Below are 27,928 nucleotides of genomic sequence, written 5' to 3' on the forward strand. Positions count from 1 at the left end.
AGGATTTCTGTCGTCACTTCTTGGTGTCTGATGTCGTCCTGCGGGGAATCGGAGGCTTGAATCTGATCTTGTCCGCTGAGGCGTTGGCGCGAGTCGCCTCCCTGAAGGTTGCTGTAATCAGCAGCGTTTCGGCCGAGCTGCCGGCGGTTGAGTTCGGGGAGAAGCTGTCACAGCTGCAACGTCATCAGCGAGCGACGGCAGCGACGGCCGAATTGGTCGGATGGAGCCTGAATGTCACTCGGTGGCCTGAAGGCAGCGTTGGCGGCCTGAAGGCAGTGTCGCCTCCTGGTCTGCTCCTCTGCAAGGACTCACAGCACCCACTCACCTACAGTCCAACGCTCACGTGCACACACACCACACACGTGCACGCTTCCTCGTGCACGGCAGCAGCGATACAGCATCACTTCCCTCCATGTAAGTACAGCGGGAGCCCACGGCTTCTCCTCATTCCGCTCCACTGCTGCAGCTCGGCTCAGGAAGCTGATCCAGCGATATTCAGAGCCTCCGACGTTCTTCCTCCTGGGACACTGGATCGCCATGCTGCCTCCCACGAAACACATTTAACAGCTCTGCTAACAGAATTATTAACCTGTAGTGTGTGTGAGGCTCTGCAGTGAGACAGAGAGGAGGAATTTACTGCGTGTGAACGTTTCAGAGTAAATAATGGAATGAATGGAGGCGCTGTTTGTTGAAATTTCGGGCCTTATTTATCGTCACATTTACCGTTTTTTAAGCATAAAATCACACCTTCCGCAGACTTTTTTAACTTTCTCAAATCAGAGTTGCATTTAATCATCTTTGAAACTGTTTTAAAACAGATGTTTCCCTTTTGTGTTAAATGAGAGATAGTAAATAGACAAATTACAACAAAAATATACAAATTTTATTTTACAATAACAATGTTTGACAGTTTGTTTTCTTTTTGATGTATTTACGTGAATTTGCTGTTGAAATGTTTTTTTAATAGTTTTAAATTTTTAATTTTTTAAAATATTGTTATTGAAGGTTTGTTCCCGTTAAACGACAAATCGTAAGATTAAGAAAAATTGTTATTTATATATACAACATGTAAACTATAAATAACGTCTACGTCAAAAATCAATATTTGTCCTTTTACAACGTTTGACCGTATATATATATATATATATATATATATATATATATATATATATATATATATATATATATATATATATATATATATATATATATATAGAAAAAATAGGGCTGGGACGTTGACAGGTTAATTTCGATTAATGAAACACAGCGGAAAGTAACGTGTTAAAAATAATAACGTAATTAATTGCACCCTCCTCAGTTCCCTCATTTCTGGCACACCGGTAACGCTGATGAACACTCCAGCCCAGTAGGTGGCGGTAATGAACCTAAAGTCTGTTTGTACCCATGAAGAAGAAGCACAGGAAGCACTGAGTGAAGTCAGGCACTGGTGGACAGTGAAGGAAGACGAGATTGAGCTTGTTGGACAGAAAGTTTTCTTTTAAAAATCTTCCTGATGGCAGCTTGGATAAAAGCCTGGTTGTGTGCAAATTGTACAACAAAGAGTTTTCTGATCACTGCAGCACTTCAAGCCGACGGTATCACCTCAATGTAAAACATGTTGCTGTTAGCACCAGAGCTAACGTTAGCTACGAGTCATGCTAACGGTGTAGCCATCCCATAATAGACCACTTTTCTAGGCAGTGCTTGAGTTTACAGAAAGTCTTAAAATGTTGAATAAAATCGCTATAATTGCACTTAGATTTGCAGTAATCTGTGAATGTAGCAGACAGATGAAAAATGCAGATAAATAGAAATGAAACATTTTTGTGGTTTAAGTTTTTACTCCGTCCAGGCTCTGCCTCCTTGGAGGAGGAATAACCTAAACAACAAAAATATCTCTTTTAATAACTTAATTATAAACTTTTTGTTTATAAAAAATTACATAAATAAAAATTGATATTCCTATAAAAAGAACCATCAAAATGACAGCATTTATCAGACCCAGAAAAGATGAAAACAGAATGAATCTGTGGATTTTCAACTTTCTGAAGCTCCTTGAACTACTTATGCTGATTTTATGTGCCATACAGTGGAAAAAACAACTAAATTCAGGCTTTAAGTCATCAAAATCACTTTTTTCTATATGTCCCATTTTACTTTTTTTACATAAATTTTAAATTATAAACACGTATATGTCTATTCATTGATTCAACTGTCAACCACAATTTTATTTGAATGGAAAAACTTCACTTATTCTGTCAAATATTGCTATTTGACAAAACTGATTAATTGCCATTAATTAATTACAACGCCTGTAATTAATTAGATTCAATTTTTTAATCGCGTTCCACCACTAATACATATATGTTCAAATGGGGGGATTTCCTTTTCTGTCAATCTAATATAAATCATCAGTTTACAGTGATTTTTCATTGTTTCTGCTGCTACACAATCATTTTTTAGCAATAACTGTGACACCAAAGAGAGTCTGAGGCTTGATTCCAAGCCTGAAATCTTACATTAATCCTGTAGTTTAACCAAACATTTAAATGATGTAGAATTATCGCAGGCCAGTCGAGGTTTCTGCTCTCAATCGTCTCGTCTCCGCCTTGTTTTTCCTTCTTCCTCGGTGGTGAAACTGAGAGTTTGCCCAGTCAGCAGCTAGAAGTGAACCACTGCAGTCGCTGCAAACCGGCCGAGAGAGGCAGAAATACAGACTCAGAAAGAGAGAGAGAGAGGCAGAAATACAGACTCAGAAAGAGAGAGAGTCGGGGAGTAAAGGAGGAGGTAAACATGATGTACTTACAGAACCAAACACACAGTAGCTTCATTTATACTCTGGTTGTATCTGGAGTCCACATCACTTCCTGTTACCCTCATCTGTTTTATTTGTGTTCTCAGTGCACATATGTCGTCCGTCTCTTTGTGCACATCTTTCCACACACTGTGTTTGAGAGTCTTTTTGTGTGTTTGTGTTGAACCCGACAAGGCGGCAGCAGCTGATTCCAGGGTGTCACATCCCCAATTACCTCGCATCATGTCACTGTGACGTGATTGGTCCAACGGCTGTCACTGTCACCTATCATCAGTTGTTCTCGGGAGGCTCGAAGCGATTTCTGTTTTCACACTCCGACCCTCATATTGCTCCTGTCGCTTTGTGCTTTAGTTAGTTTTTTTCTTGCTTGTTGTTTGAGGGGTTTTCTGTTTGGGAAATCTGACCTTTGCTCTGGTTGTTTCTGGGAAGATCATACTGCAGGAAGCAAGGCTGTAGTTGCAAATTCAGTTTTATTTCATGTTTATTTAATTGCATTTTCCAGATTTCCAGCTTTAGGTTCATTGCAATCGAAGCTATCTTCAATATTTAGCATCAAAATTAACATCAGGTGCCTAAAAAATAAGCAAATTAAGTCTGTATCTGGTCTCAGAGACAGAAAGTGTGAAGTGTGTGCCATATAATATCTCCAAAAAACACTAAACTGTTGCTTTTCTGTGTTCCGTTCAGATCCAGGTGATCAAAATAGAGACGGAGGACAACCGAGAAACTCGTTCAGCCAAGGATGCTCTGCTGCTCTGGTGCCAGATGAAGACTGCAGGGTGAGCAACCAAATGATAAAAATACAATTTCATGATGATTTCAGCCCGGGTGTTTGGTTCTTGGTGTGAATTTGAAGTTGCACAACGTTCCTCTGTGCTGCAGGTATCCTGAGGTCAACATCCAGAACTTCACCACCTGCTGGAGAGACGGCCTCGCCTTCAACGCCCTCATCCACAGACACCGGTAGGAGAACACACCTCAGCAGCATGCTAACATGTTTAAAATGTTCATTTAGCAAGTTTTTCATCACGATCTCAGCAAGTTTGCACCTCTTTCCAACCAGAAAATGCAGTGTTTTCCATTTTATTGCCTTATCTCACATGCATTTTTAGTATTCCAGCCATGCACACATGACTGATTCTGTTTTATCATCTTGTTCTCTGCAGACCCGACCTGATCGAGTTCCACAAACTGACTCGATCCAATGCAACCCACAACCTCCAGCAAGCCTTTAACATCGCCGAGCAGCACCTGGGCCTCACCAAACTCCTGGACCCAGAGGGTGAGACGGTTTAGCGTGAAATTCACTCAAACCTCATTTATCAGCATCCATAATACTGACAGAGACGTTACTTTTCCACTCATTGAGATAAATAATGATTGTACTAGATCATATCTGCAATTTAGCAAAACAAGAAAACAGTTTAATAATAAATTATTCACCATTTTTTAATTAACTGCAACATACATTTTTTCTTTGAAATAACAGATGATGATTATTAGATAATTGACGATTAAAAAACCCTTGTGCAGTTATGTTAGCACATGAATAAAAATGTGAGAAAGTGTGGAAAACATGAAATCGTCTGGGTGACCCCAGACTTTTGAACGGGAGTATAGTTTGATATGCTTTTACAGTTTTGGCCAGTTTTGTTGAGGGTTAACTTGTAAATGAATACTTAAAAAAATAACCTTTCACTATTTATTATTTCTAATTTAATACAACAGGGAAAAATCTGTAAACAAAAAACAAAAAAAAAGTTGTTAAAAAATGCAGTTCAATTTTTTGTTAAGAAAGCAATTATTTTTTGCATTCTTTTTTGTTCGCTGTATGAGACTTTTTGAAATGTAAGATCAATATTCTGATGCAGAGCACAAGAAAATGCAACAAACAAAACCAGCATTGCCGAAAGAAACTGTGAAGCTAATTTGGAGAAACTTAACCATATTTTTCTACCAAATAAACTAAATAAAATTACCCAATAAAAGGCCATTACACTGACATGAAACCATAGTCTGAGAAAGTAAATAAAATCAGCAATATTTGAGTCATATTTTTAAAATTATTATTATTAGAATTAAAATGGAGGTGAAGTCAACCACTTGAAACTCTATAAACGTAATAGTGTTATAAAATCTTATATTGTGTGACTCCGCCTGAAGTCAAGCAGATGTTGACGTCTTCGCTCTCCGTCTGACAGATGTGAACACAGAGAACCCAGATGAGAAGTCCATCATTACCTACGTGGTCTCCTACTACCACTACTTCTCCAAGATGAAGGCTCTTATTGTGGAGGGGAAGAGAGTTGGCAAGGTAACATAAACAGGAAACACTAAATTCACTGATGCATTTCTTCTTTTTCTTAACTTCATACCTCTTCCTCTGTTTCTGTGTCCACCAGGTGCTGGACAACTGCATCGAGGCGGAGAAGATCATAAACCGCTATGAAGCTTTGGCCTCAGACCTGCTGGACTGGATAGAGAAGACCATCGCCGTCATCAGCAACCAGAAGTTTGCAAACTCTCTGACTGGAGTCCAGCAGCAGCTGCAGGCCTTCACCACCTACTGCACTATAGAAAAGCCCATCAAGTACGAGCTGTCATTTGTTATGTAGCGTACACATAAACGTAGTCTAGGTACACGCTGTTTGTTTGCTGATGTGTTCTATTCTGACCAAGAAGCTCCAATTGCAGCTTGTAAAATATCAGAATTAGCTGCTTTTCTCAGTTTTATAGACTAAATAATTCAACAGTTCATTGAATAACTAACCAGTGTGTTCCCCTTTTGAATTCCAAGCAGTTTCTCTGTGTTTCTGTCACATTTTAACTCACTGTAGGCTCATTTTTCCCTGCAATCTGAAGTCCTGCACTTCAGTGGTAAACAGTACAGCCGTGAATGGAAGCAGAGAAAACCAAGAAATGTATTTTGTGTAGAATGACAGATTTATAATGCCACGAATCATAAAAAAAATATATAGAAATGATGTACGTTTGCAAAGAAAATTTCTCAAATTTACTGCAAAAATTGTGTCTCTACACACTATAGATGTTTTAGGACTTAGATTTTTAATAGCTTTCATACTTTCTGTCTGTGTAAAAAGCAGAAAAGTCTCAGATTTTTTGTAATTTAACTGTTGGTCGCAGCCGAGTCACTAATCGCTTTCCAATTGCACTAAGGAGCACAGAATGTTTTGTTTTTCATGGAATTGGGTTATAGCAAACACATTTTTTAAAGTATTTTTGTTTTAGAAAGACATGTAGAATAAATTTATTTTGATTAAGTATTCTGATTTTAAGCTCAGATTTGCTTCAGTTTCCCAGCACATCACAGACGATTAATTCAAGAGGAGTTGAAACGTTGACAATCTTAAGGCTTTTATAGTTTTTGGCTCTGATAAATAGTGTAATTTTGGCAGCTTTGTAAACACAACTTTCCTCTTAAACCTACCAGAAGTTTTTGGGGTTCATTGGGTTAATACATAGGGAAAACGTTTGTTTTTAGAACATCAGGAATATCAATACAAGTAACATAACCTGGCCTTTTGCATTAAAAGGTGAGATTATATCATTCAAGTTTTATGTTTTAGTCTTTTAATACGTGTTTAGCTGAGTAACATCTACCTTTACTCAACATTCGTATTTGACTTTCACACTTAGAGGCTAGAATTTCAAGTATGAGATGTAATCTTTCGTAGTTATGTCACAATACACATAGATATAGTTGATATATTTATCACGCATTAAACACACATGCTGTTCTAAATTTGCAGGCATTCATTTGAACATACTGTAAGCAGCCGTAGTTACAGTAATTGTCAATCAGCAATGTTTTTTTCCAGCAATTCTGAACAGATAGCGTCATTTGTTTGTGTGTTTACTGCACAAGTATCTATTTAACTGCATAACTGATTCACTCTCTGCTTTATGTTCAGCTGGAATTAACTTCCTGTGCAGTTCTGCAAGTTATTTATTAAGAGAAACAAGAAGCTGTAGAAGTGGAACGCGTCTTTCTGTGGGCACGTTCATAAAACACACTCGAACACGGAGTCTCTGAGCCCTGAGCTTTTTGTCCAGTATCATCAGGATCAGAGTTACAAACAGCCCAGTGCTACATTCATGATCCCACAGGCGCTGGAAGCTACGATCATAACCACAGACACACAAACGCACACATAGACTACGATACAATGGGTCTCTTTACACTCTGCATTAAAGTCTAGTCGATTTCCTCTGGGTGAGTCAAGTGTTTGTGTCCAGTACGAGCAGCCAGCAGTTGATCTATGACTTCTACAGATGTGTTGCTAGTAGCATTGTGCTGTTGTCTCCAAAACACTTCGCAGCTTTTCATAATTTCCAGAAGGTTTGCTCATCTGTGCAGTTTTAGTTCCTAATGTCCAAAGACAAAGCTGAAATTTATGTCGTGAAAAAATGTCAGTGCATTTTAAGTATTAAAACCACCTAATATTGGGTAGGTCCTTCATCTACAGGTTTGTTCCTGCACATCTCACAGATGTTTGATCAGATTGAGATCTGGGGAGCTTGGAAGATGAGTCAACACCTCCAAATTCCAAACAAAATATACAGATTTTGCCATAATTGTTGGGCAAAAAAATGGTGAGCCCTCAAAGAGACGCAAAACCAATGCAAAGAGACACAAAACCACCACAAAGAGACTGAAAACCACCACTTAACCACCACAACAAGATGTAAAACAAAGATGCTACACAACCAAGAAGAGGCTGAATTGCTGCAAAGCGATGCTAAACTGTTGCAAAATGGCGCTAACCCTACACGAAAAGATGCAAAACTGCTCTGAAGAGACACGAAATCAACTACAAAATATGGCAAGCCATCAAAGAGACACAAAACCAATGCAGAGAGACACAAAACCACCACTTAACCACCACAACAAGATGCAAAACAACTCAAAAAGATGCTATACTACCAAGAAGAGACTGAATTGCCGCAAAGAGACACTGAACTGGAACAAAACAAGAATAAACCGCACGAAAAGACAGAAAACCACCACAGAGAGATGGAAAAGAGAGATGTTATTAGGCAAACTAGGCCAAAATTAGATTGACATCAGTCAAATACATTAACACCGCATTTTACATCACCAAATCTGACATTTCAAGGTGCTGTGTGTAGATGTTTGACTCGCCAGATCTCGTCATTTTTCAAGGCCTTCAACAGTCATGTCTGTGTGTTGTATTTATAAAGCTTTTTAGTTTTCAGAAAAAGTACCCATATATGAAAAAACTCCAGCCTTTTCTGAGCAGTTTTTGCAGAGTGTCATGTTCCTGCTTGAACCTGCACATGAATCCTGTAACCCCGGGTCTCCCAGCTGAACGTTGCATTATAACAGGAAAATCAATGCTGCTCACTTGACCTGTCACCGGTTTTATTGTTGTGGCTGATCGGTGCAGATAAAAGATGTTCCTCACAAAATGTCACCATATTGATCGGAAGTTCAGGTGAGGGTACCGTGGGCTCTTGGTGGGTGATTAATAGCTATGACACTGGACGCTGGAGCAACAGAAGGAAGAAGAAGTCACCTTAAAGGCAGAGTCCTCAGAAATGTCTGTCAGCAAACATTCACGCTGTTCCAGTGTCCTTCATCGTGGTACTAAAACCCTGACCAACTATATAAGTGCAGAGCGTTTCCTTCAACCTCAGTGTTACAAAAAGTTGGAAGAACTTCTAGTGTTTAATACTCTGAAAAGGCTGTTCCAAGAGTTTGGGTGATGTTGGGTAATTAAACCATCTTGTCTTCTGCCCAGGTTTCAGGAAAAGGGGAATCTCGAGGTCCTCCTCTTCACCATCCAAAGCAAACTCAGAGCCAATAACCAGAAACCCTATGTGCCTCATGAGGGGAAGCTCATCTCTGACATTAACAAGGTCTGTTTGGCTCTTATTTTATAGTATTTTTAATCTTTTTTTATGTTGCGTTGCTGCTATTAAACAGGTTTTTTTTGGTCATTTATTTGCTGTCCAGGCCTGGGAGAGGCTGGAGAAGGCGGAGCATGAGAGGGGCGTGGCTCTGCGGAAGGAGCTGATTCGTCAGGAGAAGCTGGAGCTGTTGGCTCAGCGCTTCGACCACAAAACCACCATGAGGCAAGCCTGGCTCAATGAGAACCAGAGACTCGTATCACAGGTAGGAATGAGGGTACAAGTATGAGAATGTACAGTACTTCCTACACTTCAACTCATGTTACCTCATGCAACTATGATGCTGTACCTACTTCTTTAACTGCAGTAGTAGTACTAAACCTTTGATGTATTTAGTTTCTTCTGCCAGGTTTCAGCTCTATTTACATTAAAAATCCTGATAAATGCTTTATGTGAACTGAAATATTTTATTTGAAATCGGTTCCCGCCAATGTTGCACCTTGTCTTTTTCCCGTAAGGATAATTTTGGCTACGACCTACCAGCAGTCGAGGCAGCGATGAAGAAACATGAGGCCATTGAGGCGGACATAGCCTCATACGAAGAACGGATTGGTGTAGTTGTGGAACTTGCCGCAGAGATGGAGTCGGAAGGATACTACGACATCCGGCGCATCTCGGCTCGTAAAGAGAACATATTGGGTCAGTGGAGTCTGCTGAAGGAGCTGGTGGCTGGAAGGAGGACTCGGCTGGAGAAGAATCTGTCCTTACAGAAGACTTTCCAGGACATGGTCTACATGATTGACTGGATGGAGGACACACAGGTACTAGAGAGTAGGAGGAAATGACGAAGACACTTCACCTGTATACACAATAGGTAGATAGAGATCTACGGTTGTAAACAAAAGTTGACACACACTCGTAAAGACCATGGATATCATAGCAGTCTAGAGTTTCCAATGACTCCTACAACTCTAAATTTTTTATAATGGAATCATTGAAAGACGAGTCTTTGTCACATAAACAATCATGCATATTGGTTCTTTCATATTATAGGTCTTCTATAAGTATGACAAGATCTGCTGGGACCAAAATCTACATACAGCCATTTTAATATTTGGTTAAACGTCTTTTGGCCATTCCCACCTCAACTAGGCGCTATTGCTTTCCATCCACAAGCTTCTGGTTGTATCCTCTAGAAAGAATTGGTACGGTTAAACTAAATCTGTTGACTTTTTTCTTCATCAGTCCACAAGTTCTTGATGGGTTTAAGTCAGGACTTTTGGGACACCAGTCTAAAACCTTCATTCTAGCCTGATTGAACCATTTTTTTTCCCACTTTTGATGAGTTTTTCTGCTCATTCTCTTGTTGAAACACCCAACTGTGTCCAAGATCAACCTTCTGGTGATGATTTTAGGTTTTCCTGAAGAATTTGGAGGTAGTCCTCTTTCTTCGTGGTTCCATTTACTTTGTGTAAAGTGCCAGTTCCACAGGGCATGATACTGCCACCACCATGCTTGATGGTAGGTTTGGTGTTCTTGGGGGTTAAAGGCCTCACCTTCTCTCCTCCAAACATATTTCTGCTCAGTTTTTGTTCCATCTGACCACAGAACTTTCCTCCAAAAGGCCATTTCTTTGTCCATGTGATCAGCAGCAAACTTGTGTGGAGCTTTAAGGTTCTGCTTCTAGAGGAAGAACTTCATTCTTAATGGAGCCTCTCAGATCATGTTGTTGTAAAACACTGTGGACACTGACAGCTGTGTTCCAGCGGCTTTTTCATTCAGAACTGATTTTTGGTGACTTTTGGCTGACTCTCGACCATCCTCAATATTTGTCTCCCAGCAGTAGGAGATAGGTTGTGTTTTTCCCCTGATGGTGGCAGCAACACAACTGGACCATGAACTGTATACTAACAAAATAATGATTTTGGGATCTGAAGCTGCTTTGAAATGGCTCCAAGTGACTTTCTTGACTTGTTCAAGTCAATAATTTGCTTTTTCAGATCTGTGCTGAGCTCTGTAGACTTTCTCACTGTAGTGTTTGAGTCTAATGAGTGGATTAAATTGGCACTATTTAAATTTGCTCAAAGGAGTCAGCAGCTGTAGTCAATTGTAATCGCTCACCAGATGTTTAGAGGTCATACTACTAAGAAAATCTGATGCACACTGCATTGTACTTCACCAAATCCGGTATTTAAAGTTGCTGTATGTATATTTTTACCCATATTTTATCATATTTTCAGAAGACCTATAATTCTATGAAAAAACAAAATGCGTGATTGTTTTTTGTGACAAGATGCAGGTGTCTCAATTATAGGAGTCACTGAAAACTCAAGATTGCCATTATGTACATGGTCTTTACAAGAGTATATAAACTTTTGTTCACAACTTTAAGTAACAGTAGAGACTGAGGAATGTGGAGGAAGAGTTTGCATTTATGAACAGTGAAATTGATACCGAAGATCCATAAATGTGAAGACTGGAAGTATGAAGAGACAAAACAGAAATCTGTGTGTATATTTTTGATTCATGATTTCCTTTTTATCTTTTCATTCCTCCTGCCCCTCCATCCCTTCGTTCCTCTCAGGTCCAGCTGCTGTCGAAGGACTTTGGGAAGCATCTTCTGGAGGTGGACGACCTGCTGCAGAAACACAGTTTGCAGGAGGCCGACATCGGCATACAGGCTGAGAGAGTCGAGACGCTCAACACTGCTGCACTCAAATTCACCACAATAGAGGGTGCGAACACAGGGAAAGTGTTTTATTTTATCTACTGCCAGATTAATATGATGTGAGGAGTGTTAATCAAGTTTCAAGGCTTTTAGGGTGTATTGGATGCAATGGAAGCATGATACTGTCAGGTCTTGAGAATAACATTGGTACATATTAGTCAGATATAAGAGTCATTGCTGGAGCTAGATATCAGTAGTGTTTTTATTTTCATGGCCACTAACCTCCTCTTTTTGTCTCCCAGGTTACCAACCATGTGACCCACAGGTGATCTGTAACCGTGTCAACCACGTGTCTTCCTGTCTGGAGGAGCTGAAGCAGCTGGCGGCTAAAAGACGCTCTGAGCTCGAAGAGTCGAGGCAGCTGTGGGCGTTTTTTCAGGTAAGACACATTGACAGGAAGCTGATCACGGCGCATTCACCATTAATTTATTCTAGCGAGTCAAGACGTCAGCATGCTTTATTTGAGGTGCTTTTTGGATGCTTAAAAGTGCCTGATTGTGAGCTGAAACTTTGTGTAATTTTTCCAAACTGACATTTACACCAACTTCGCACATCATTTTCGCTTCTGACAAAGCTGGGTAACACAATGCAGAACTTGTTCAAGTTGTTGTGTAAATTTACTTGTCCTGAGACCAAATCTAAAAAAAATTAGGAGAAAGAATGTTTGAAAATATTTTTAAATAGAAAAACTAGGGCTGGGACTTCAACGTGTTAATTTCGATTAATTAGTTACAGCGAAAATAACGCGTTAAAAATAACAACACTCTTAATTTCACCCTCCTCAGTTCCCTCATTTCTGGCACACCGGTAACGCTGATATAAACTCCAGCCCAGTAGGTGGCGGTAATGAACCTAAAGTCTGTTTGTACCCATGAAGAAGAAGCACAGGAAGCACTGAGTGAAGGAAGAAGAGATTGAGCTTGATGGACAGAAAGTTTTCTTTTAAAAATCTTCCCGATGGCACCTTGGATAAAAGCCTGGTTGTGTGCAAATTGTACAACAAAGAGTTTTCTGATCACTGCGTCACTTCAAGCCGACGGTATCACCTCAATGTAAAACATGTTGCTGTTAGCACCAGAGCTAACGTTAGCTACGACTCATGCTAACGGCTAACGGTGTAGCCACCCAGTAATAGACCACTTTTCTAGACAGTGCTTGAGTATACAAAAGTCTTAAAATGTTGAATAAAATCGCTATAATTGCACTTAGATTTGCAGTAATCTGTGAATGTAGCAGACAGATGAAAAATGCAGATAAATAGAAATGAAACATTTTTGTGGTTTAAGTTTTTACTCTGTCGAGGCTCTGCCTCCTTGGAGGAGGAATAACCTAAACAACAAAAATATCTGAAAAAAAAATTCAACAGGGAGCTTCTGGTATCCTGCAATACGAAGGTGCTCATGGGAAACGGCAATAGTAATAGTCCACAAAAGAGAAGGTCCAGGCACTCATCGTTTGCAAATATGAAGATTTTTAATGGAGGGCCAGGAACATTAAAAAGCACACCAACGCGTGTCGGCTTACGCCTTCATCAGGATGTGAATACTCACAGACAAAGAGAGCACCTAATTATAGTCAGTGTCTCCAGGTGTGCAGTCACATGACTGACAGGTCTGATGTAATACCTTTGTCAAGCTCTAGATGTAGACAATGGGCACAGAGAGCAGGAGTTTACAAGAGAATACAAATTTAACAGAAAAACTCAAGATTTTACAAAAAACAAGAAAGGTCAAAATCTTCATTGAGGCCAGGGTACACTGTGGCACTGAGTTCATGTATCCAGTAAGCTTCCCTCTGCCTAAGGCGGAGGACTTTGTCACCGCCCCTTGCATCCATAGTGATAACTTCAAGTGCCAACACTTTTAGAGTAGATTCATTACAGTCATGTATATCCATATAGTGTCTTGCCATGGGGTAGTTTTGGTTTTTTGAGCGAATGGCATAACAATGTTCAGCCACCCTATCCCTCAACCTTCTTTTAGTAAGCCCCACATAAAAACATCCACATGGGCATTGGAGGCGGTACACTACATGGGTTGTTTGACAGTTGACAAAAGAGTTAATGAAATAAGTTCTGCTCTTACCAATGTCTATAAAAGTATTAGTTTTTATCAAGTTATCACAATACCTACAGTGGCCACAAGGAAAGTTCCCTTTTGGACGGGAAAGCCATGTAGTGGGTTTAGATGAAGGAAGATAGCTCCTAACTAATCTGTCCTTGATTGTAGGAGCTCTTCGGAAACTTACTCCTGGGGGCTCAGGGAACACCTGTCTTAAAAGAGGATCACTCACAATAATATCCCAATTTTTTTGTATAACCTTTTTGACCAAGATAGCCTCCTTACTGTAACGTGTAACAAAAAACGGCTTTTGTGCTTGGACATTTTTAGGTTTGGGAGTGAGCAGTTCAGTCCTCTTCAGAGACAACGCTCTAGTGTGAGCTTGAGACAGCAGCTTCTGTGGATACCTTCTCTGAACAAAGCGTGCCTGCATGTCCCTTGATTGCTTGATAAAATCCTGGTCAGAGTCACATATACGCCTGAGTCGTTGTATTTGTCCTTTAGGAATATTGTCAATTAACCAAGGAGGATGGAAACTCTCCGCATGTAGGACTGTATTGCGATCTGTTGGTTTCCTGAAAATAGACGTATGAATGCTGCCTTGGTCATCTTTTGTAATATTCAAATCAAGAAAATGTATACAGTTCAGATCATACTTGAGATCTAGTTTCAGGTTAACATTGAGACCATTCACATAGAAGTGGAAGTCCTTCAGTTCTTTTTCTGAACCTGAAAAGAAAAGGATGACATCATCAATATATCTGCCCCAGAAAATAATATTATCCTTAAATGGATTGTGATCAGAGAAGATATACATTTCTTCCCAAAGGCCTAAAAATAGATTTGCATAGTTCGGCGCAAAACAAGCACCCATGGCCGTACCTTTTTCTTGTTTGTATAGTTTATCTTCAAACAAAAATATATTGTTCCTTAGAGTCCACTCCGTTAGTTGTATTAGGAAGTCTGTGGGGGGCATTTGGTCAGAGTCTCTATTGCCCAGATAGTGTCTGAGGGCAGCTAATCCTTCTTTGTGAACTATATTACTAAATAGAGATTCAAAATCCATAGTAGCCATTAAACAAGAGCCAATATTTCCCATTTGTGATATCTTTTGGAGTACTTGAGTACTATCTTGAAGATAAGATGGTAATTTGAGAACATAAGGTTTTATAAAATAGTCAACAAACTTGGAAGCAGGCTCTGTGACAGAATCATTCCCACTTATTATTGGGCGCCCTGGTGGATTCATCAGGTTTTTATGAACCTTTGGTAACATGTAAAAACAGGGAAACCGTGGTTTGTCACGAATCAAGAAATCATACTCTTTATTTGAGATCCAATTTTGACTTTTGGCCACATCAAGCAATTCTAAAAGTTCTTTCTTCACATTGTCTATAGGATTTACAGATAGTCTTGAATAACACTCTTCATCATTTAGCTGACGTAACGCTTCTGTCACATATTTATCTTTGCTCCATACACAAACGGCACCACCCTTGTCTGCACTTTTTATGATTACATCAGTTCTTTTTGATATCCAATCAAGTGCATCATGTTCATTTTTTGTCAAGTTGTATCGTTTTATTTCCCTGGGACCCTGAAATATTTTCTCAACCTCATAGGATACTTTTTTTGTGAAAGTGGATAATGTTGGGTTATTTACACAAGGTATAAAGGTTGATTTGGGTCGAAAGGGCGAGTAGTCTCTAACAGAACCATTTTCATTGTTTGTGGAGTAAGACACTGTATTCTGGGGATTCTGATAATACCACAGTTTTAAATGTAGACTCCTATAAAATCGAAAGAGATCAACTTTAGTGTCAAATTCTCTACCAGAGTAATTGGGAGAAAATGTGAGGCCCTTACTTAGAACAGATATGCAGTCACTTGAGAGAGGGACATCAGAGATGTTGATCACAGGCGATTCTGTGACTGGCTCCTGGTGGCTGGTCGTTGAAAGGATCTTCCCTCTCCCCCTCCTGCTCCTTCGGGTTTTCCTCTTCTTTTTCTGTATGACTTGTGTATGTCTAAAAAAACCTTCTGAGACATCCCAACAGGGCGACGGTCTTGAATACCACCTGTAGATCTTTCATCGTCCTCCTCTTCATCGGTGCTTGGAATGTTGAAAGACACAGTTCTCCTTCTTTTAGTTTTCTTTCCCCAGGTATAGACTGTGCCATTGCTATAGTCCTCCAGATCACGCTTAAATTTCGAAATCTTGACTTGTTTTAATTTTGAAGATAACTTGTCCACATCATCTTGTAGTTTTTTCTCAATTGTAGATCTGTTTTCTTCTGTTTCAGCTTGAATTAATTCAGCTCTTTTTTCATCGATCTGTGTCTGTATGATGGTCTTTTCTTTTCTTGCTTCTTCAATCAACAAAAGAATCAAGTCCAGGGAGCATTTGTTGAGAATTGCCTCCCATTTAGTCTTAAACTCTTCATTGTCATGTCCAAATGTCGGGAATTTATTTAGCCTAAGTCCTCTTGGGATCATGCACTTTCTCCAGTAATCCGACAAGGTGACAATATGTAGCTGTAACTTTAATTCTTTTTCTGACAGTTTTTGGAGATCAAAGAGGCAGATATATTGATGATGTCATCCTTTTCTTTTCAGGTTCAGAAAAAGAACTGAAGGACTTCCACTTCTATGTGAATGGTCTCAATGTTAACCTGAAACTAGATCTCAAGTATGATCTGAACTGTATACATTTTCTTGATTTGAATATTACAAAAGATGACCAAGGCAGCATTCATACGTCTATTTTCAGGAAACCAACAGATCGCAATACAGTGCTACATGCGGAGAGTTTCCATCCTCCTTGGTTAATTGACAATATTCCTAAAGGACAAATACAACGACTCAGGCGTATATGTGACTCTGACCAGGATTTTATCAAGCAATCAAGGGACATGCAGGCACGCTTTGTTCAGAGAAGGTATCCACAGAAGCTGCTGTCTCAAGCTCACACTAGAGCGTTGTCTCTGAAGAGGACTGAACTGCTCACTCCCAAACCTAAAAATGTCCAAGCACAAAAGCCGTTTTTTGTTACACGTTACAGTAAGGAGGCTATCTTGGTCAAAAAGGTTATACAAAAAAATTGGGATATTATTGTGAGTGATCCTCTTTTAAGACAGGTGTTCCCTGAGCCCCCAGGAGTAAGTTTCCGAAGAGCTCCTACAATCAAGGACAGATTAGTTAGGAGCTATCTTCCTTCATCTAAACCCACTACATGGCTTTCCCGTCCAAAAGGGAACTTTCCTTGTGGCCACTGTAGGTATTGTGATAACTTGATAAAAACTAATACTTTTATAGACATTGGTAAGAGCAGAACTTATTTCATTAACTCTTTTGTCAACTGTCAAACAACCCATGTAGTGTACCGCCTCCAATGCCCATGTGGATGTTTTTATGTGGGGCTTACTAAAAGAAGGTTGAGGGATAGGGTGGCTGAACATTGTTATGCCATTCGCTCAAAAAACCAAAACTACCCCATGGCAAGACACTATATGGATATACATGACTGTAATGAATCTACTCTAAAAGTGTTGGCACTTGAAGTTATCACTATGGATGCAAGGGGCGGTGACAAAGTCCTCCGCCTTAGGCAGAGGGAAGCTTACTGGATACATGAACTCAGTGCCACAGTGTACCCTGGCCTCAATGAAGATTTTGACCTTTCTTGTTTTTTGTAAAATCTTGAGTTTTTCTGTTAAATTTGTATTCTCTTGTAAACTCCTGCTCTCTGTGCCCATTGTCTACATCTAGAGCTTGACAAAGGTATTACATCAGACCTGTCAGTCATGTGACTGCACACCTGGAGACACTGACTATAATTAGGTGCTCTCTTTGTCTGTGAGTATTCACATCCTGATGAAGGCGTAAGCCGACACGCGTTGGTGTGCTTTTTAATGTTCCTGGCCCTCCATTAAAAATCTTCATATTTGCAAACGATGAGTGCCTGGACCTTCTCTTTTGTGAACAAAAATATCTCTTTAATAACTTAATTATAAACATTTTGTTTATAAAAAAATTACATAAATAAAAACTGATATTCCTATAAAAAGAACCATCAAAATTACACCATTTATCAGACCCAGAAAAGATGAGAACAGAATGAATCTGTGGATTTTCAACTTTCTGAAGCTCCTTGAACTACTTATGCTGATTTTATGTGCCATACAGTGGAAAATACAACTAAATTCAGGCTTTAAGTCATCAAAATCACTTTTTTCTATATGTCCCATTTTCCTTTTTTTAAAATACATTTTAAATTATAAACACATATATGTCTATTCATTGATTCAACTGTCAACCACAATTTTATTTGAATGGAAAAACTTCACTTATTGTGTCAAATATTGCTATTTGACAAAACTGCAATTAATTGCCATTAATTAATTACAACGCCTGTAATTAATTAGATTAATTTTTTAAATTGCGTCCCACCACTAATAAAAACATCTCCTGGATTTGTTTGTCCAAAGAGTTATCAATTTACCGTAGAGATTGTTTAATAAAGTCGATTTATGTAGCAAATTTATCCTCTGATTTTTAAGGAGATTCTCAGAAACAGGCTATTAGACTTTAGAGATTCCAGAAGAGGACAAATAAAGGTCTTGAATCTTGAATTGTGATCTGTTCAGAACTTTTTCCTGTATAGATTTTTATAACCATAATAATTGTTTTATGACTTTTTGGCCTCTTTTTGCATGTCTTTGAATGTCATGTTATGTTTTTCACGTCTTCTGTCTCTATCTTCTTATTATTATCATTTTAAAAGTTTAAATCTTGTTTCCCTGCTTGTTTCCCCCTGTTAGGAGCTGGAGGAGTCGGCAGCCTGGATCCGGGAGAAGAGCTCCATCCTGGGAGCTCAGGGTTATGGGAAGGACCTGAGCAGTGTGCTGAGGTTACTGCAGAAACACAAGACTCTGGCTGGAGAACTGCTGGCTCACCGCTCGCTGCTGCAGGTGTGTTTGTGTTTTATCTGCACCTGGAAAATTCACAGAACCTGGAGTCTCTGTTCTGAACTCCACGTACCTCCGTGGATTCATGCATTAGCATTTATAAATGATTTCTGAGTTTGCTTACGTAAAAAAAAAAAAAAGAACTTTTCTGTCTTGATAAGATAGCTTGGAAAAGAGCAAATGCAGCTTTTTGTAGAAAAACGTATCTACTTGTTAACAGTAAAGTTTTGCTCTGAAAGTCTGAAGCAGGCATGATTTAAGTGTTAGTTTTAAATATTGTTTTATAACTTTACACCCCATGCATGTAATAATATCATGTAAAATGTCCAGTCAGTTGATTAACGTAGAGCAATTTAAAGCCAGTCGGGAACATGTTCAATAAACAGTGTGTATCACTAAAATATTAATATAACCAAAGCATCCAAATCAAAAAGAGCAGTTGTTCTGCTTTTGAGGTTGAGATGTAAAGGCTTTAAATAATATCTCCTTGTAAAAACCACATATTTTTACATAGTGTAAATTGAATTGCAGTGACATTTTGCAGCACAGACACACTTTCTTGACAAAATCTAAATTTAAAACACAAAATTTTTAACAAACCTTTTATGGCTGATGAGCGTTAGAATAATTCTAATGTCTTTCACAGATTAAATATTATCGACAAAGACATTCATATCACAAATGCATGAAATATTCAGACACTTAGATGTCAAAAATCTGGATGTTATTAGTTGTCGGTCTGTATATGTGTTGATATTTGCTTTCTTGATTGTCTTATCAATTTTTATTGGGTACCTCAGCACTTCAAAGTTAGAAAAGTTAAATTTTAACCACCTTTATGAGCATATTTTACTTTGCTGATTTTTTTGTTAAATTTAAGAACAGTGTTAAGAAGTTGTATATCAGAAGAACTAAAAAAGTGTGGAAAATGTTCCAACCTTTCAAACATTAGACATTAAAGTTCCTGCATCCCGTTTGTTCCTCCAGAACACCATGAAGCGAGGGAAGCAGATCCTGAGTGAGAAGAGCTTCGGCACCGCGGGGATCCAGGAGCACATCATGGAGGTGAAAGGCGAGTGGAAGCGGCTGGAGGACCAGGCGGCGCAGCGACTCGGCCACCTGCAGGAGGCGCTCAACTTCTTCCAGTTCTCCACGGAGACAGACGACCTGGTGGCCTGGCTGCAGGACGCCTACCGTCTGGTGTCCAGCGAGGACTTCGGCCACGATGAGTACTCCACCCAGTCGCTGCTGAAGAAGCACCGAGGGGTCAGCGAGGCCGTCGACAAGCACCGTCTGCATGTGCTGGCGCTGCGCAAACACATGGTGGCGCTGCCTCTGCGGTACCGAGACCAGGAGGTGGGTCGAGGCGTAGCAGCCTTTTAGGGTATCAAATATGTTGTTTTAGTCCATGGGCCCAGACCCAACATTTCCAGTATCGGTACCACTCAAGGTGACCAATTCTTTTTGGTATTTTTATCCAGCTATATGTCTCTAGTTTGCATTTTGATATGATGCCATTGCAGACTCACAGCTTAATAAATGTTATCACTCGTTTAATGGATGTAATAAAAGGGTCCGAGCCAAAAGTCGAATTCGACAGGATTATTCCTCGTTATGAAAAATAAGAAGTGCCACACGCCACACATCACCATCTGTGTTATAACTTTACAACACAGAACAATACTTTAACAAACCTGAGTCTGAGAATGATTTCATTGCTGTGGTAACAAGATTGTCTGTGACAAAAACGAGACACAAAACGACAAAAGCGAGACACAAAATGACAAAAATTGAGCACTAACTAACAAAACAAGACATAAAAAGACAAAGCAAGACACAAAACAACAAAAATAAGACACAAAATGACAAAAACGAGACACAACATGACAAAAACGAGACACAAAACGACAAAAACGAGACACAAAACGACAAAAATGAAACACAAAATAACAAAACAAGACTCAAATTGACCAAAACAAATAAGCATGAAAAGAAAGTATGGACAAACAAGAAATGCATTCATCTGGGTCTGATGTTCTATCTATCTATCTATCTATCTATCTATCTATCTATCTATCTATCTATCTATCTATCTATCTATCTATCTATCTATCTATCTATCTATCTATCTATCTATCTATCTATCTATCTATCTATCTATCTATCTATCTATCTATCTATCTCTTTCTCAAACAGTTTTATTTGATTATTGACTTCTTTCTGATCTTTGCATACGGTGAGATTTAAATGAATTGTGGTGAATGTGACCGTTTCACAAAGAAGTGATAAAGCTGCCAGTGTGGAAAGGCTGTCACATCTTAATGTACTTATATTAACCCAACGTACATTTTAGTACCGCTTAGGTTTTGATCACCTGAGGTGGTAGCAATATCTGGTCTGGTCCATGGACTACAGTTTGTGTTTGTGCATCTTTTTTTACTGTTTCTCTCTGCAGGAGGTGCAGGTGAGGATGGGGGAGGTGGAGCAGCTCTATACGGAGGTCGCTGAGGTCGCCGTCCTCCGGCAGCAGTGGCTCCACGACGCCCTCGCCGTCTACCGCATGTTCAGCGAGGTCAACGCCTGCGAGCTGTGGATCGACGAGAAGGAGCAGTGGCTGGACAAGATGGAGATCCCCGAGAGGCTGGAGGACGTGGAGGTGGTGGCTCACAGGTGAGGAGGAGGGAGAAGGAGAGCAGGAAGAAGATCGGATTCCCCAGCTGGATGAAGAGTTTTCTGAATGTTCCTCGTGTTGCAGGTTCGAGAGCCTGGACCAGGAGATGAACAGCCTGATGGGAAGAATCCTGGACGTTAACCAGATCGTTCAGCAGCTCCTGGATGGAGGTCATCCATCTTCTACTGAGGTTAGGGGATGTCAGGACCACCTCAACTCCAGGTACAGAAACAATACTGATGCCCCAACAACTACAATAAGTACTAGAATCACTATTTTTGGTGCTACAATCACTGCCACCATTAACGCTGAGCAGGAAGTGCACTACTTCTGCTGTTGGATGGACGGAAAAAACGAAACGACACGACAGAATGAACAGCTCTGAATGTATACTGTAGCCTGATGAGAATCTGTTCCAAAATGTTCTTTCTTTCTTTTTTCTTTCTTTCTTCCTTCTTTTCCTCATCATCCTTCCTTCCTTCCTTCCATCCTTCCTTCCTTCCTTCCTTCATTCTTTTCTTTCTTTCTTTCTTCCCTCCTTCCTCCCTTCCTTCCTTCCTTATTTCCTTCCTTCTCCTTCCCTCCTTCCTTCCTTCCTTCCTTCCTTTTTTCCTTCCTTTCTTCCTTCCTTCCTTCCCTCATCCATCCTTCCTTCCTTCTTTTCTTCCTTCCCTCCATCCATCCTTCCTTCCTTCCTTCCTTCTTTTCTTCCTTCCCTCCTTCCTCCCTTCCTTCTTTCCTTCCTTCCTTCCTACCTTCCTTCCCTCATCCATCTTTCCTTCCTTCTTTTCTTCCTTCCTTCTTTCCTTCCTTCCTTCCCTCCATCCATCCATCCTTCCTCCTTTCCTTCCTTCCTTCCTTCCCTCCATCCTTCCTTCCTTCCTTCCTTCTTTTCTTCCTTCCTTCTTTCCTTCCTTCCTTCCCTCCATCCATCCATCCTTCCTCCTTTCCTTCCTTCCCTCCCTCCTTCCTTCCTTCCTTCCCCCTTTCCTTCCTTCCTTCCTTCCTTCCTCCTTTCCTTCCTTCCCTCCATCCGTCCTTCCTTCCTTCTTTTCTTCCTTCTTTCCTTCCTCCCTTCCTTCCTTCCTTATTTCCTTCCTTCTCCTTCCCTCCTTCCTTCCTTCCTTCCTTCCTTCCTTTTTTCCTTCCTTTCTTCCTTCCTTCCTTCCTTCCTTCCCTCATCCATCCTTCCTTCCTTCTTTTCTTCCTTCCTTCTTTTCTTCCTTCCTTCCCTCCATCCATCCTTCCTTCCTTCCTTCCTTCTTTTCTTCCTTCCCTCCTTCCTCCCTTATTTCCTTCCTTCTCCTTCCTTCTTTCCTTCCTTCCTTCCTACCTTCCTTCCCTCATCCATCCTTCCTTCCTTCTTTTCTTCCTTCCTTCTTTCCTTCCTTCCTTCCCTCCATCATCCATCCTTCCTCCTTTCCTTCCTTCCTTCTTTCCCTCCATCCTTCCTTCCTACCTTCCTTCCTTCCCTCATCCATCCTTCCTTCCTTCTTTTCTTTCTTCCTTCTTTCCTTCCTTCCTTCCCTCCATCCATCCATCCTTCCTCCTTTCCTTCCTTCCTTCCTTCCCTCCATCCTTCCTTCCTCCCTTCTTTTCTTCCTTCCCTCCTTCCTTCCTTCCTTCCCCCTTTCCTTCCTTCCTTCCTTCCTTCCTTCCTCCTTTCCTTCCTTCCTTCTTTTCTTCCTTCTTTCCTTCCTTCCTTCCTAAAGGAATAAATTCATGAACCTGATAAAACACAGCAGCTGTGATTGGTCCGTTTGGTATCAATGCTGTGCTTACTTGTTGTATTGATTTGCACTGAGATAATGTTTCTGTGAAGTAAATTGTGATCTGTAATAAGATGTAATTTCATCTGGGTCGCTCATCATGTTGTCATATGCTATTTTCTGACTTGACGGTTTCTCTCTTTTCTGAGTTGCAGTAATTTCGTTTTTTTACATTTAGTAGCTCAAATTCCAACTTGATCCACACTGTTGTGAAGAAACACTGCAGCTAACTGGGATTTTGCCGGAGTGGTTGCAGACTCACCAGTGGAAATGCAGATTTGTGGCAGTATAAATCAAACTTTTTGTAATGAAAAGACATCAGAGCAGCATTTAAAAACACACTCAAGAGTAACATAAAGTCGTATAAAGTAAAATAAAATTCAATAATACAAAAAAATAATAGAGACGGCATACAGTTTCAATAAAGTTGCAGTGTTTAACTATAATAAATGGTCTTAAATTTAATAAATAGCTCAATTACTATCAAGTAGTTCAGCACTAATAGAAACCTTTAAAGAAAGAAGTGACCAAAGCTGCCAAAGTTCAAAGTAAGACGCTAAAATTCAAGGAGAATATTTTAACAATTAACAGTTAAATTAATCAAATTTCCAGAAATTAACTTGAATAGTGTGTACATGTTGGTGAAAAGGAGCTTGTGAACTGACGGTAACACACATAAAAACAAGAGAAATGCCACAAGAATTACATTTTGTAGCATTGTGTGATTATTCAAGGGAATTTATGGTTTAGAAATATGAACATAAATCCTATTTTTTCTGTTTGCAAACTGAAAAAGGGCCTTTTGTCCTGCCTTAATAAGACATCAGATCATTATCTGGGCGTGTAAATGTAAACTAGCAGCATGAATCTCAGAGTTTGTTCTGTAGCGTTTGTTTATTTACACTGATGTGTGACCATGTAGACGTCCCTGATTGGTTCTCGGTTCTGTTCATGACCGTTCTGACGTCTGGCAGCAGAGTCCGTGACGGCTGGGTGTCCGTGAGTCTTGTGACCTTGGCGCATGGCGTCGGTCTCAGGGTGACCATCTGTGCTGCTTCCTCAGTCAAGGCGAGGCCGCCGAGAGCCCAGAAACTACAAACAAACACGAAGAATACACCGCTCAACTCAATAATAAATGGAATTAACATCTTTTCTGGCTTTTGATCTGAACACTGCACACTGTGTCGTTGTTATTCGATGCAGTGCAACTAACTTTAATGGAACAAATGGTTGTTAATCTGGAATAAATGGAGGATTCAAGCTATATTTCTAATATTGTCCCTCTGTAATGCACTTTGCTGTATCAAAGTGTGACCAAATTTGCAGTTTTTTCCTTCATCTTTAAAATTGCTCTCTAATACACCATTCAATTGTTTCTCTTTCTTAATTAAAATTGTTAAACACTCAAACAGGAGTCGACAAAACTATGAACAACGACATTTAACGGTCGACAAATGACATAAATAGTGGTATAATTCAGTTTATCCATTAATAAAACAGCAACAGTTGCCTTAATTTTAAGATATGTGCTTGTAACTACAGTATAATTAGAACATGATGTTATTATTTTGCTATTTACTGATTTCTGATTGATTCCATCTATCTATCAGGCTTTAAGTTTAGCAGCTCAGCGTCTCCGAGCTGTTTTCCTGCTGCCTGCTGAGTTCTCTGCCTTCTCGTGGCTCTGCTGCCATTACCTCATTGTATATGTGTGTGTGTGTGTGTGTGTGTTTTGTTGGCCGGTTGGTTGTGCATGGAGGTCTGGAGCAGATTGAGGAGAACATATTGTGTGACGATATGGTGAGCAGATGAGGTCTGGGCTGAAACCATCATCAGAGCTGCTCCTATTAGGTCACTTTAGGTCATCAGAACGAGCAGCAGCGGTCAGGATTAATGTAGAGGAAATTAAAAAGAGAACACACATTAGAAGAAATAGGAGCCTCATTACCTGTGATTTTTCTTCAGTTGATGGATATTTTGTGAAGATAGATCTGCTGCTTGACACTCCTGCTACATTTGTGTTGAAAGTAGGCCTGGAACTAAAGCCTGGTAGTCCTACATAGGAAGGAAAAATTATGCTTTCCCTTTTCTAAGGGATTTCATTGCAACTGATGGCAGACTAGTTGTCTCCATATTGGTCTGTAGTCTAAATCTGACCTTCTCCCAACTCCAATATATACGTGAAGATCAGAGAGAATCCTCAGAACTGATGGTGGCATGAACTGCTGCTCTGTCGGTGTCACTTCTCCTGATATCAGTAAACTTTACTCACAACCGGAGTCTTCTGAGTCTCCAGTGTGTCTCTCTGTGTCTGCCTCCTCATCCTCTGTCGACCTCGCTGAACTTCCACAACAATTCAGTTTGTATTTTCTCAAACCTTATCACCGTATGAACAGACAACTGAAAACTGGTTTAAAACTGGTGGAAATTAAGTGTTTTTCTTGTAAAAAATTGCTTGTATGCAAGAAGCAAATTTTTGTACAGAAAAAGCAAGTTTTTGCAAGGAAAGACTTGCTTTTTAAATGCAAAAACGTGCTTTTCATATACAATAAGCAAGTTTTTTGTATGTAAAAAGCAAGTTTTTACAAGGAAATACTTGCTTTTTATGTACAAGAAGACACATTATGAGCAAACCAAGCAGTCAATACCATGACTGTGCAGAAAGAGGCTTTTTCTATCAGTATCCTTCTTCAGAATCAGTTTCCGGTTTGAACATGTACAGCAGAAGTTTTCCAATATTACAGCTTGACATTGTGTTGTGTTGAGTAGCTTTGCGGTGTTTGAGCAGAGCTGTAGGTGAGCTGGTGTGCTCGATCTTTGGGTTTGGGTTGATTAATACACAGGAATTTTGTTGAAAGGCAAATTCTAGAGTTTGACATGTCTGTTGCGTTTTTGTTCACAAGTAGGCCTGGAATTAAAGCGTGGTAGTCCTACGGTTTGTATTTACTCACACCTTATCACTGTATGAAAAAAGAAAACTGAATACCGGTTTAAAACTGGTGGAAATCAAGCATTTTCTCATGTAAAAACATGCTTTTTATATACAAAAACTTGCTCATTGTATATAAAAAGCATGTTTTTGCAAGGAAAAACTTGCTTTTTATATGGAAAAACTTGTGAAAACATGCTTTTATTTACAAGAAGCAAGTTTTTTGTATATGAAGGCAAGTTTTAATAAGGAAAAACTTGCATTTTATATGCATGAATCAGGTTTTTTTACATGCAAAAATTTGTAAAACCAGGCTTTTGTACAAAACGAGCAAGTTTTACACTTAAAAAGCAAGTTTTTCCTTGTACAAACTATCTTTTTAAATGCAAAAACCTGTAAAAAAAAAACAAACAAAAAAAAAACTGTCTTTTATATACAGGAAGCCACATTACGAGCAAACGAAGCAGTCAACACCATGACTGAGCATTTCCAAACTGCAAAAGTACAGTTTTATGCGTAGAAAACCCAAATAACCAATGTGTTCAACTTACAGAATTCGGCTTTTAGTGTCATTAACTGTCTTCAGAATCAGTTGCCAGTTCCAGCATGTATGGAAAGTTATTCCAATATTACTTTTATTCCAATATTACATGAATATTGTGTAGTGTCGAGTGGTTTTACAGTTACGTGGGTGAGCTGGTGTGCTTGAGCGTTGGGTTGGGTTCATTAATAGGCAGGAATTACATTTATATACATATTTTAGAGGAAACAGTAGAGTTGCATTTAAGAGATTTTAAGGCAGGAAGGATTTAATTTTGTGGAAAAACTTCTAAATACGTAACTTTAGTTCACAGAAATGAGCTTTTAGCGGTTTAATAAGTGAATAGAGAGGAACTTTAGTCATTCAAACTGCCTTTGCGTTATGAGGATTTTGCTCCCTTATATTGCAATTATTGAAAGTGTCGCATTCACAAGACCAGAAACTCCACCTTTAGTATACTTCTGTCCTGTCTGTGGCCCCATCCAGGTGGAACAGCATCGTGGAGCTGGTGGAACAGAAGAAGGACCAGCTGGACTCCATGTTACGCCTCCAGAACTACCTGCTGGAGTGTGCAGAGATCAAGTCCCAGATCCAGGACAAGAGGAAAGCCATCGACGCCACCCAGTACGTGGGCAGCGACCTGGGAGGAGTCCTGGCTCTGCAGAGACGTCTGTCCACCATGGAGGGAGCTCTGTCCGTCCTAGAGCCCAAGCTGCTGCACCTGCAGGTGGGGAGATACGATCGTACGAATGTTTAACAAAGACAGCATTTAGGATTTAACTTTGGTCTGAGAGAATCCTCAGAACTGATGCTGGCATTGCTTACATGTACTGCTGCTCTGTTGGTGTCACTGCTCCTGATATCAGTAAACCTTCCTCTCAGTCAAAGCATTGACTTCATCTGAAGTAAACTGTGACACCTTTTGCTCCATTTTTCTGCTATTCTTTTACAAACAAACCACTGTTGCTATTGCAGGAATTTGAGAAAGTGTCAGTGAACGCACGTGATTGAACAAACTGGATATATGCTGATCATGCACGGTTACAATAAATTGCAGTTTATAGTAGCATAGTGGGTAAAAATGAATTCTACTTTCATTTAGGCGTAAAAAACTAGTATTTCCATGATGGTTTGTGATGTTTGAAAAGGTGGAGCATCTGGCCACGGCTCACCTGAGTAGAGCCAAAAAGTCAAAAAGCAACCAGATTGAATGCAAAACAGTTGCACAAAGACATAAAACAACCAAAACACGATACATAATGGCCACAAAAAGACGTAAAGCAGTCAGATTCAATGCAAAATAGCCACAAAAAGACATAAAACAACCAAATGTGAAGCAACATAACCACAAAAAGGTGTAAAACAACTAAATGTAACACAAAATAGCCACAAAAAAGCATAAAACTACCAATATATGCTGCAAAACGACCACAAAAAGAAATAAAACAACCCGATATGAAGCAAAATAGCCACAGAAAAAGCATGTAACAGCCAAAATGTGATTCAAAACAACCACAAAAAGATGTAAAACAACTAGATGTGAAGGAAAATAGCCA

At 39.7% G+C, this 27,928-nt stretch overlaps 1 protein-coding gene across 5 annotated transcripts in view; it reads left to right on the forward strand.

The window, feature by feature from the left end:
- LOC111583325 (spectrin beta chain, non-erythrocytic 4-like) overlaps positions 1-27,928 on the forward strand; it is a 136,003-nt gene that overhangs the window by 27,355 nt on the left and 80,720 nt on the right. For all 5 annotated transcript variants that reach the window (XM_055012470.1, XM_055012471.1, XM_055012472.1 and 2 more), the window contains exons 5-19: positions 3,503-3,594; positions 3,698-3,778; positions 3,982-4,097; positions 5,017-5,129; positions 5,218-5,405; positions 8,599-8,716; positions 8,814-8,972; positions 9,226-9,528; positions 11,292-11,442; positions 11,678-11,814; positions 18,316-18,465; positions 19,450-19,818; positions 20,918-21,132; positions 21,218-21,355; positions 26,859-27,099. In XM_055012470.1, the coding sequence (XP_054868445.1) occupies positions 3,503-3,594; positions 3,698-3,778; positions 3,982-4,097; positions 5,017-5,129; positions 5,218-5,405; positions 8,599-8,716; positions 8,814-8,972; positions 9,226-9,528; positions 11,292-11,442; positions 11,678-11,814; positions 18,316-18,465; positions 19,450-19,818; positions 20,918-21,132; positions 21,218-21,355; positions 26,859-27,099 (2,571 nt within the window). The remainder of the gene's footprint in view (positions 1-3,502; positions 3,595-3,697; positions 3,779-3,981; positions 4,098-5,016; positions 5,130-5,217; positions 5,406-8,598; positions 8,717-8,813; positions 8,973-9,225; positions 9,529-11,291; positions 11,443-11,677; positions 11,815-18,315; positions 18,466-19,449; positions 19,819-20,917; positions 21,133-21,217; positions 21,356-26,858; positions 27,100-27,928) is intronic.

The sequence above is a fragment of the Amphiprion ocellaris genome, chromosome 7, assembly GCF_022539595.1.
Source record: "Amphiprion ocellaris isolate individual 3 ecotype Okinawa chromosome 7, ASM2253959v1, whole genome shotgun sequence".
Taxonomy (NCBI): Eukaryota; Metazoa; Chordata; class Actinopteri; family Pomacentridae; genus Amphiprion; species Amphiprion ocellaris.